Consider the following 11,096-nt stretch of genomic DNA (forward strand, 5'->3'; position numbering starts at 1 on the left):
AATTTAACATAACATGACACTAACATGACAACGTACACTTAACATAATATGACAACATAACAATATACATTTAACATACAGTTTGTGATCCCATAAAGTATAATTATGTGTAAGAGTTCAATAGTTGATGTTTTAGTTGAAGTTTGAATATGGAGACAGATTGTGACATTTTGAGGCTGTCGCTCAGCTCATTCCAAATCTGTGGTCCCCGGCACACCATACTGGTTCTCATTAATTTGCGTTTTTTACCTACAATGAGGTGTTTGTGTCTATTATTGTGGGTGTGCTGGGGAATACAGATGGGAATGAGCTGTTTTAATCTGTGGTTAGAGTCTGAGATGACCTGATATATTACACAAGCGTTGTGATAGTAATTGAAATCGTTGAGTCGAAAGATACGATAACGGGCAAACAGGTGACGGGTGAATGAGTTTGGTTTTGTCCAGGAGATGGCGCAAATGACCTTTTTTCTGTAATATTTCCAGTTTCTTGATGTGGCTGGGATAGGTGTTGCACCAAATAATATTACAATAGTTAAGATGTGGTTCAAATAAAGTTTTATATAAAGTGAGAAGGGATGAGCATGGCAGCAGGTGCCGCAGCTTGAAAAAAAGACCAACATATTTTGACAGTAGTCTATGTGACTTTTGAAATTTAAACAGTTATCTATGTGGACCCCGAGGAATTTGGTAGAGTGGAACTTTTTAATCTCTTCACAATCTATTTTTATTTTAGTGATAGGATTTTCCATCTTTAATTGTTTTTTGTTAGAGTGGAATAGCATATAATTGGTTTTCCCAATGTTGAGGGAAAGTTTATTTACTTTAAGACAAGAGTTCACCCTCTGTAGTTCCTTGTTGAGAAGGTCGTGAAGTTCATACATATTATTGTGTGATATAAACAGGTTGGTGTCATCGGCAAAAATTATTTTATGGAGAGTTTTAGAGGAATTAACCAAGTCGTTTATATAGATGATGAAGAGCAACGGGCCAAGAATAGAGCCTTGTGGGACCCCACACTTGATGCATGTCTGTGGCGACTTAGTGTTATTAATGTTGACATATTGTTGTCTCTGATTAAGATAACTTTTGAACCAGTTAAGAGCTAAGCCACGGATCCCATAATGATTCAATTTATTTAGGAGTATGTTCCGATCAATGGTGTCAAAGGCCTTTGATAGGTCCAGAAATACACCAATGCCATAGTCCCATTGTTCTAAGGTGTCGTTAACTTTTTCAAGTAGATCCAGGATAGCCATACAGGTGGTGTGTTTCTTCCTGAAACCGTATTGGGATGATGTGAATATGTTTAGTTTGTTGAGGTAATTGATTAATCTATTGTAGACGATTCTCTCCAATATTTTGGAGAGGGTGGGTAGTATAGCTATGGGCCGGTAATTGGTCTCATCATTTTTGTCACCAGATTTGTATATAGGGATGATTTTTGCAATTTTTGTCCTTTCAGGAACAATGCCTGTGGATAGGGAGAGGTTGAGACAGTGGACAAGTGGATCACAATTACATTTGCTATAGATTTTAAAATTCTGTTGTTAATCTCATCCTCACCAGCTGAGTTGGAGGTCTTCATGGACTTTATGATGTTGAGAATTTTAGTTTTTTCTGTTGGTTTCAGGAAGAAAGAGTTTGGGTAAATACCCTTCAGGTAATGTTGATATGAAGCTCCCTGTAGTTGGCTGATCTTACTTGATGAATTCTCACCTATGGCTATAAAGTAGTCATTGAATTCATTAGCGAGGTCAATGTTGCTGTTAGTAAAGGAGTTGGGGAGGGTAGTTTGTTTATGGCGTCTGTTAAGGACATTGTTTAATATGTGCCAAGATTTTTTTGAGTCACCCTGCGCATCTTGCAAGAGTTTGCTATAATGGTTGGCTTTACTTATCCTTAATAAATGTGTAAGTTTATTTTTGTAGGCGTTATATTTATTATATATTTTTATTTTCAATTGTTGTCTGTTTTAAATATCTTTTGTATAGTTTATTTTTGTGCTTAATGGAATTAGAGAGCCCTTGGGTTACCCAGGGTTTAGTTTCCCTCTTGGCGCATGTGACAGTCTTGACGGGGATGGTGTTTAATATTGCATCACTGATTGCCAGGACCAGGCTGTCATATGCCAGGACCAGGCTGTCATATGTGTTGCGTCTGATGTTACATATCTTAAAATCTTACTTGTAAGATCTAGATAAGGTCTTGATTTAAAACTTTGACTTTAATTTTGCTTATTATGGCAGTGTACTTAATCCAGTGTCCCCCTGTTATTCCGTCGCACACTCCACAGGTACTTCCTTCCTGGTTACACGCTTCCTTTTACTCTACCTTCCTTCCTTTTCCCCAATGTTCCTTTGCTTAAAGCTCTCTTTCTGCCTCAATTGTTTCAGTACTAGCCCTATACTTAGCTTTTTTTTTTAGCTTAGACTAAAATGCTCACATTTCTTCAACCCTTTGCTTTTATAGATATCCGTTGTATTCACGGTAGTACATTGTAAATTTTATTTGCTTGTTGCACTTGTCTGAGTGGGGAAGGGGTAAAAAAAAAAACTTATCTGAGTAGGGCGGGTTACGTGACGTCATTTGGTGGGGGATGGGAGGCAAGATAGTCGGCCCGCCTCCTTGCGTGTACCTGTGGGAACATACGAGTGTTTGTTGTCTACACTTCATTGACACCGCACACTACCCTCGGACTAATAACATGTTTTTCTGGGAGGGAAAAAACTTGTCCTAGTATGTGGAAAGGTGTTTATAGCCCACGTAACGGGATCTCGGTGGACTTTGGAACATCAGCGACGCTGTTGTGAAGGGAAGGAAGAATAGAGGGAATATACAAGGTGATAGGAAATATGATGCCTGTGACGCTGTTGCTGCTGGTGGTTTACCTTCCAACAGGTGAGGCTTTGTTTCGGCGACTTTATTTTCTTTTTCACTTTGTTCAGCCATTTTATACGCGTGCGTGCGTGTGGCATGCACTTGTGTTTTGAACGCAGTGAATTCAGGGCGAGGTCACGAAAGCAAACAGTTGAGGCTGAAAAGTTAATTATCAACATTTGCAAATAGGGCAAGGCCGCCTGTGTCACGTGACCACATTAGTATATACTCATAACTTATATTTAATATTTTTTGTATTTTGTAGGTTCATCTCGACATGCACAATATTTTTATTTATTTATTTATTTATTTATTGAAAATTGCAATACAATACCCTCGGTTTACAATGGCAAAATGTGTACGTAAGTCGAAACGCGCCGTATAACTAACACAAAAATAATGTCATAATTACAATAATTATTTTCATAAAAATATGTCAAATTCGCTCAACTTTAATATTTTCACACAAATAGGTACTTTTGTTCTCACGTGGGTCTACATTATTGGTCAATCAATTAAAAACTACACGTAGGACATGCATGGCTCCACAAACCTTGTTTCAGATCACAGTGTTTATTAGTACTTAGATATTCATAATAATAATGCCCAGAGGCGTTGCAATCGTGGCTATCTGCAGGGATGTACGTACTGTAGCTCAGTTTCTGAAGCGTGACGTCATGTTGGCAGGCGGCCAACGAGGGACCCCTGACGTTACTTGTGATGTGGGGAAATGTCTCTATTCACTTTAAGAAGAGGATCGCTAGTGGTGTAGGGGTACACTCGCCTGTCTTGTGTGCAGGCACCATGCGTTCGTTCGATTGCGTGTGCGTGTGTGTGTGCGTGTGAGTGTGTGCGCGAACGTGCGTGCGTTCACATAATTGTTTTTTTTTAATTTCATTTTTTTAAACTATAATTAATGTTCCTTTGTTCCTCTATGAAAGAGATGTGTATTGTGACAGAACAATGAATTGCTCTTCCTTAAGATAGCGAAAGGTATATGATTAACCCATGTATCCAGTTTGTGATTGTTTGGTTGTGTGCTGTGAAATTATTTTAATGTCATATACATGACTATAGGCACAGTAAAAGTTGATAAATACTGACCTAGAAAGACCACTCTTGATGTTTCCCTGCAGGTTACAATAGTATGGGAAATCCCCAATGCTACTTTTGTGGTAATTTGACACATTTTAATGATCAACACTTTAGGAATTGGTTCTTCCGTATTTTTTTCCCTTTAATGATTGTTTACATTTTCAAGCGACTATGAACTTCATCATGACCGTCATGGTTTGTTATTTTTGAGTCTGCACTATGCAGTCTGCTTTCACACACTGTATACAATGCATTCAGAATCAACATTACAGAAGCAGTACTATAATGTAAACTGTATTATTATATTTGAGTCAGTGTGTCAAAAACCATTAGTGACGCTACATAATTCGACTATGCCTTTGATTACTGACAGGTGGGACTGCTGATGATGGAAAGGTGTAATATGTGTAAACTTGTTCTGTCACATTAGAGGACTCCACTTTGAGGACCTGTCTCGAGTAAACGGACCAAATGCAGACCAAAGAAGTTGAGAATTTTGTTTGTTTTCCTATGTTTCCTTTTTGTCTATTAGAGCTGCTGTGCATCCAGGTGATTGTTCCAGAGTCAGAAAGAAGTACCATGTTGTTTGCATCTGTGATCCTTCGCTGCGATTTCTCCACTTCTGCAAATCCCCAGGATGTGCTGGTTACCTGGAGATTTAAATCCTTCTGTAAAGATCCAATTCTGGAGTACTACTCCACAAGTGAGTCCTGCAACTGCTTCATTCTTCGCGTGCAAGAAGCACTGAATCAAATTGACTTCTAAAGTCCTCTCAGTTTCAGAAGGAATTTCTCACATAAAAAAAATTAGTGCTAAAATATTTTTTAAATTGTTACTGTCACTCAATTTTTACCATCACACAAGCATAAAAATTGATAATGGTTTGATAAAGGCCATCCATCGTGTTTTTATCCAATGTACAAATATAAGTAGATCTTGATGGCAGCACGAAACTTTTAACAACAATGAAATAGTAACCATTAACACAGAAATGAGTCCAAAAGCGCAGTCTTTGGGTTGAAATTATCTTCATGAAAACTGAACTCAGCTCATTTTGATGACTACATTCCATTCTTTATTTGAATGTGGTAAGATTTCTCATAAATGACGTCTGTCAAATTGTGGTTTAGTGTCTCAGCATTTGCAATTTCTTATTCTTTTACAAGGCTGCTCATTAAATTACTTATTGTTGTGCAAAACTGTATTCTAATTCATACCCACAGGGAAATACAGTGGAGCCTCGGTTTTCGAACACAATCCGTTCCAGAAGGCTGTTCGAGAAGTGAATCGTTCGAATTCCGAATCATATTTTCCGATTACAAATAATGGAAAAAAAAAAATCCGTTCCAAGCCAAAAAACCCCGCCTTATTTAAGCATTTTTTCATTTGCGCATTTTTGTCAAATCGCTCAACTGCGGCGCACTGCCGAACGCGCAACTGCACCGCGCTGGTCACATTATTTTGACAGAGCCGTCGCTGAAATTTAGAAAATATTTTTAAAATCCTGCTGTACTTTGCAAAATTTAAAGTGACATCAGTGCGTAGGGAGCTTAATTTTGTCCGATCGCGCAACTGCAGCGCACCGCCGAACGCGCAACAGCGCGCTGGTCGCATTATTGTGACAGAGCGGTCGCTAAAATTTAGAAAATATCTTTAAAGTCCTAATGTACTTTCCAAAATTTAAATGGACCTCAGTGCGCAGGGAGTTTAATTTGGTCAGATCGCGCAACCGCAGCGCGCCGGGCGCTCAGTGTCGCATTGCTTCAATAATAATAATAATTCATTAAATTTGTATAGCGCTTTTCAAAAACCCAAAGACGCTTACAGGGAACAAGGCAAAGACATACACGAGGCGAGGGGGATGGGGAAGAGACAAAGGGATAAAATTAAGAAGAGGAAACCAGTTATGGGTAGGGGAGGTCATATGCTTGAGAGAAGAGGTAAGTTTTTAGACGGGACTTAAATATGGGGAGTGTGGGTGAGTCACAGACAGACTGAGAGAGAGAGTTCCAGAGTCGGGGTGATGTGCAGGAGAAGGTTCTATCACCGAAGGATTTGAGTTTAGATTTTGGGACTGTCAGACGTGAAGTATTGGAGGATCGGAGGGGACGGTTGGGGCAGTAGGATCGTCTTTGTGTTTTAGGATGGCTTTACTGCTCCCACTTGGTTCCTTTGAGGCATGATTAGAGTTGATGCAATCCTCAGAGTAACGAGAACGTAATAACGAACGGAGTCAGTTGGCATACGGGTCCTCTCGGCTCATCTCGCGAGGTTTGACAACCGAATTTCGTCCGACATTCGAAGCAAAAAATCTCGAATTTTTTGTTTGAATACCGATTTGTTCGAGAACCGGGATGTTCGAAAACCGAGGCTCCACTGTATTATGCTTGGATTTAAAACCGCTGAATTTTTGTATGCAAATATTTTCAACAAAGACTGTTCAACAGATAAATATAAAAAATAAAGCTAAAATCCAGTTTTCTAATTTATTTTTCAGATTATTTGTTTCTTAATCTGATCTCATTGTAAATTGAATTCAAAACATTTTATTGTCTTACTTTTACATGTTGAAATCCATTACTTTACAGTAAAAATTATTACTTTTTAAATATTTTTTTAAATTTTATAAGTCTCTCCATCTAGAAATTTCTGCTGTTAAAGTGTAAGCAATCCTACTGTGTCACATGGCGTTAACACAGATAAACCATTAGCAAATTGGCATGAGACTTGAAAGAAACCGGTTTGTTTATACTGTTAAATTGCTCACCTGGAATTTATTCCGTCGCTAGATTGCCAGCATGAAAGGTTTGTCTGCTTCATTTTACTGCATTTCCTGTGAGGACAATTGTAACCACTGTATGTCTGTGAAGGCTACCAGGCCGCCCTCCAGCTGGGTCAAGACCCAGCCAACGACTGCCCGGACCGCCAGCGTACAATCCGTACTGTGGTCCAAAAGCGAGGCCTCAATGAGCCCATTCTGGGCGCTGAATACCGGAACCGTAAAATTACCGTTCAAAACAGTGAGTTTGTATATAAAATAAAGTTCTGGTAATTATTTTCTGCACATTTTAAACATGATGCTCATAGAGGCTGACCTGGTCATCACGGAGGTGATGTGGTGGGACAACGGCGTGTACTTCTGCACCATTGATGCCACCGGCGACACAACGGGTGACTCGGATCGAGAAGTTAAACTCATCGTGTATCGTAAGCATCCTCACTTTGTCATGCAAAGGGTCCCAGCCAACGGTTACATTCAGAGCCAGGGCCATCAATATTTTGACATTGACACAATCTTTTTTGGCTCTCAACACCACTGCACTTGATTTAAAATGAAACAAGATGGACTTCAACTGCAGACTTTTAACCTGACAATATGTACATTCAAATCAGGTGAACAGTGTAAGAATTAAGTTCAAAAGTTTGTACAGTGTCTATAAAAATGCACTTTTTATGGGCCTAACTACCACCTCATGGTCGTGCCATGATATGAAAAGTGCTGAAAAATAATAGCGGCATATTGTCGCGAAGGAAAAAGGGGTCCATGCACACCCGCCATCTTTTTTATGCTATTTGTATTTTTTTACCCTTTTTTTTTTTATCCTTGATGCGTCTTCAGAATCTGCCACCTAAAAATCTGTAATAGTTTGAAAGGCTTTATTCTTAACTTTTAACGGAATCCAATCTGGGTCCCAAAAGAAACCAAACTATGACACAGAAAGTGACAACAATTTTGATTATTCTTTTTAAATATTTGTTATTCACCAAATTTAATTAACCATATTCATTCTGTGTCATTGACTTTATATGAGTTATCAAAGTGTTTTCAAGATAAGTGCTGAGCCAAACAATAAACTTTGTCATCAACTCAGAATGATATGATGACCGATTCAAATGAATCATGTATGGCCATGCATAGATGGCATCAATTAAAGTAGTATGAGCCAAGATGCCAAGAAAATAAATGTACAGCAGCCCAACTATGGATTTGTAGTTTTTTGAGGTAAAGAAGTTGAATGTTGTGCAGTGGCCAAGTCAGTTACTTGACCCAAATCTTATGATGAAACTAAGGTTAAAATGTCTCAAGAAACAACAATGTCTATTGCAGTAAAGGCCTGGCAGGAATGAAATCTAGGATCTGGTGATTTCTATGCTTTCCTGACTTCAGACTGTATTTGACTGCAAGGGATTTGTAATCATTAAGAAGTGAACGGTTGATTTAAAGTTTGTTAATTATTCCCATTGCTTTTGGCCCCTTAAAAAGTAGGAGGCTAACATATGTAGAAAAAGTCTGCAGTTAAGAGTTTCATGTTATTTTCATTTCACGAGAGGTGGAAAGATGACAATTGTTTTCATGGCCCAATAGTTATGAACCTGACTGCATTTGAATATTTTCATGTACGTGATGTGTGCCAGACTGGTTGACGGTGCTGCTAATCATCTTGGGCGCCCTGCTGCTCATCATGCTATTGTGCATATGTTGCTGTCAGTGCTGCCCGCAGAAGTGCTGCTGCTATGTGCGCTGCCCTTGCTGTCCCAAGACCTGCTGCTGCCCAGAAAAAGGTACACAGGAATATTGTGCACATTTTTATTACTACAAAACAGTGAGGTCCTACAAACAAGTCAGTCAGGAATCAGGATTTTAAAATCATCTGCTTTCTCAGCGCTTTGGCTGTACTATGGCTTCTTCAGTAACACTTTCACGCACGGTCTGGCTGTATTGTCATTGTCAGCGAATCACTGACAGAATTTTGTGCAGCTCGTGTGGGATCAATTCCCAAGTGGTGTCCCATTTAGTATGCCCCCCTGATTGACAGAGCACTAGTTGAGGGTATAGCCTGTCAGCCTCAGATAGCAAGAATAGGCCTTGGACAGGGTAATTAGTAGACAGAAAAATGGATGGCTAGGCATGAGTGCATCATCATACAAATGTCAATGATGTCACAGAGTCTCATCTCGACCTTGTTTGTAGCTGTGATGCAACACAGGATGCTGCGTGAGGCCAAGAGAGCCATGGTGCCTTGGATGCACGGCCAACCCATTTACGCTCCCATCAGCTCCAACAACTCCGTCCAGGGCGTCCCTATGTTGTATTCAGGTGAGTCCAAAAAGGGCTTAAATTCGAGACTTGCATTAATCTTACAATTTTTTTCAGGTTCATTCTCGGATCCAAGCAAAGAGAACTTTGCCATGGCGCCCATGCAGCTGTCCCCCGTGATGCTTCCGCAGCAGGCCGCCCCTCCGCACCACCTGAACGTCAGTGCTACAGGAGGCGGCCTCCAGAGCAACCGACACGTGTTGGATTACCTGGAGAACCAGGTGAGGGGGCTGGATGTGCCGATGCATTCTGTTCAGAATGTGCCCCCACGAGTGGCTCAGCCCCAACCACAACCTTCCATTGTGCCTTACACACCCGGCCCCCCCAGCATGCTGTCAGCGCTCGATGAGATGGGCGTAAGGGGCACAGAGAGAAGGGTGATCACGCTACCCCCTATCATCCAGCGTGTTCCCAGCTTCTCGTCTCACAGAGGACCCCGAGGTGGAGGGCCAGACAGTGAGGGGATACGGTTCTCTAGCCAGTCCAGCGGTAGTACCAACCACTCTGGAAGGGTCATACAACAACGCAAATATAGAGCCCATTCTCCTCCAAGACGGGGGATCCTGCGCGAGTACAGCGACGACTCCGACTGGGAGAGGAGGCAAGGAAGAGGGAACCAGAGGGAGCAGAGCGGTGTCGAGTCCAGGCCTCGAACCCGCAGCCGTGATGATCTGATGGAAGAGCTGCGGAGCAGAAACACGTGGAGGGAGAGGAGTTTATCGCCTCCACGCCGCAAAGGCTCCTGGAGCTCGGACGAAGACGACAGCGGCAGGCGAAGGGCGGCTAGAGGGAGGGATTGGCTTGAGAAGCCCCCCAGCTACTCCTCGGTGGAGAGCCAATATGGACACGACAACCGCAGGAACCTCATCCGTCTTTCTGTAAGAAATGCTAACATTCTCTCATCCTTTTACGGTTTCCTTCATTCTTTGAGTATGGAATTTTCTTTAACTATTTAATTTGGGATGGAGAGTATTGTCGTTCCTGTGTCACTTTGTTTGCATGTTTTCTTTTAACACTTGATCTAACCACATTTACTTCCCTTCTCTCCATAGGATCGGAGCTCCCGTAGCAACCCCAGCGTAGTCATCTGAAGCATTTCTTTGATAGCAAAAGTAGGCTGCATCTTTCTCTGAAGCATGGACTTTTCAGTTGTGATGTATTGTAGTAAACCAATATTTGTATGCCAAAGTTAATCATTTATGTGTTTATGTCTGTTTTTTTTTTTAATCATCAAAATATTTGCCTTTTTTTCTTAGCAACACAGACTGAAAACCATGACAACTGTGCTAAGTTATAGTAAGTGTTATATGGGATAGAAAACGATCTAGCAGAAGGCTTAATACTTATTCATTTTGCTTAAATGTTTTTACTGTGAGTGTTATGCTGTGAAATGTTATTTTGTATAAAACAGTTTAGATACTGCCCTGCCCCAGCGGGGATAGGCTGCATCACGCCCGCAACCCTCCTGATAAGAAGCGGTTCAGAAAATGGATGAATGGACACTTTAGAATCTAAAGTGTTTAGAATCTAAAGTGTACATTCATGGTACATACAGACACGTACAGGAAGATGGATTTGAGATCTACACTACTATACCCACAAATAAATGACTGGAACTAGGTCAAAATGTCCACCAGAGAACGCAATTGTCCAAGTCTTTTTTTTTTAAACTTTTTGTTAACTGACGGTAACGGGACAGTTCACCTTTCAGACAGAACACGGACTTCAGCAGATCCGCCGCGCTGCGTTTTGTTGAAACGTGGCTTAGCGAACGAACCCCCCTGCTCTTCTCCCTCTACACCAACGATTTCTCCGCAAGTGACTCTTCCGTGAAGCTCCTGAAGTATGCAGACGACACCAGTCTCCTCGGACTGATCCAGAACGGTGATGAGACTGCGTACAGACAGGAGGTGGAGCGGCTAGTCCACTGGTGCAGCCAAAACCACCTGGACCTGAACCCGCTCAAGACTGTGGAGATGACAGTGGACTTCAGGCGAGGCCCCTCACCACTTTCACCCCTCACG

At 41.1% G+C, this 11,096-nt stretch overlaps 1 protein-coding gene across 1 annotated transcript; it reads left to right on the plus strand.

Annotated features, from left to right (window-relative positions):
* Positions 1-2,350: 2,350 nt before the first annotated feature.
* Positions 2,351-10,713, plus strand: ildr1b (immunoglobulin-like domain containing receptor 1b). The gene is made up of 8 exons (XM_088383808.1): positions 2,351-2,900; positions 4,507-4,677; positions 6,845-6,994; positions 7,062-7,181; positions 8,391-8,537; positions 8,947-9,072; positions 9,130-9,950; positions 10,125-10,713. Exons 1-8 carry the CDS (start codon positions 2,855-2,857, stop codon positions 10,161-10,163), a joined length of 1,620 nt encoding a protein of 539 aa, XP_088239934.1. The 5' UTR covers positions 2,351-2,854; the 3' UTR covers positions 10,164-10,713.
* The last annotated feature ends 383 nt before the right edge of the window (positions 10,714-11,096 follow it).

This window comes from Syngnathus floridae, chromosome 8 (genome assembly GCF_059516105.1).
Source record: "Syngnathus floridae isolate MCC-2025c chromosome 8, RoL_Sflo_1.0, whole genome shotgun sequence".
NCBI classification, from domain to species: domain Eukaryota; kingdom Metazoa; phylum Chordata; class Actinopteri; order Syngnathiformes; family Syngnathidae; genus Syngnathus; species Syngnathus floridae.

Coding starts and splice junctions, on each gene's coding strand:
- ildr1b (XM_088383808.1), top strand. CDS start 2,855: ATGATGCCTGTGACGCTGTTGCTGCTGGTGGTTTACCTTCCAACAG. Junction 4,678..6,844: donor TCTGGAGTACTACTCCACAA/GTGAGTCCTGCA, acceptor ATGTCTGTGAAG/GCTACCAGGCCGCCCTCCAG. Junction 9,073..9,129: donor CGTCCCTATGTTGTATTCAG/GTGAGTCCAAAA, acceptor AATTTTTTTCAG/GTTCATTCTCGGATCCAAGC.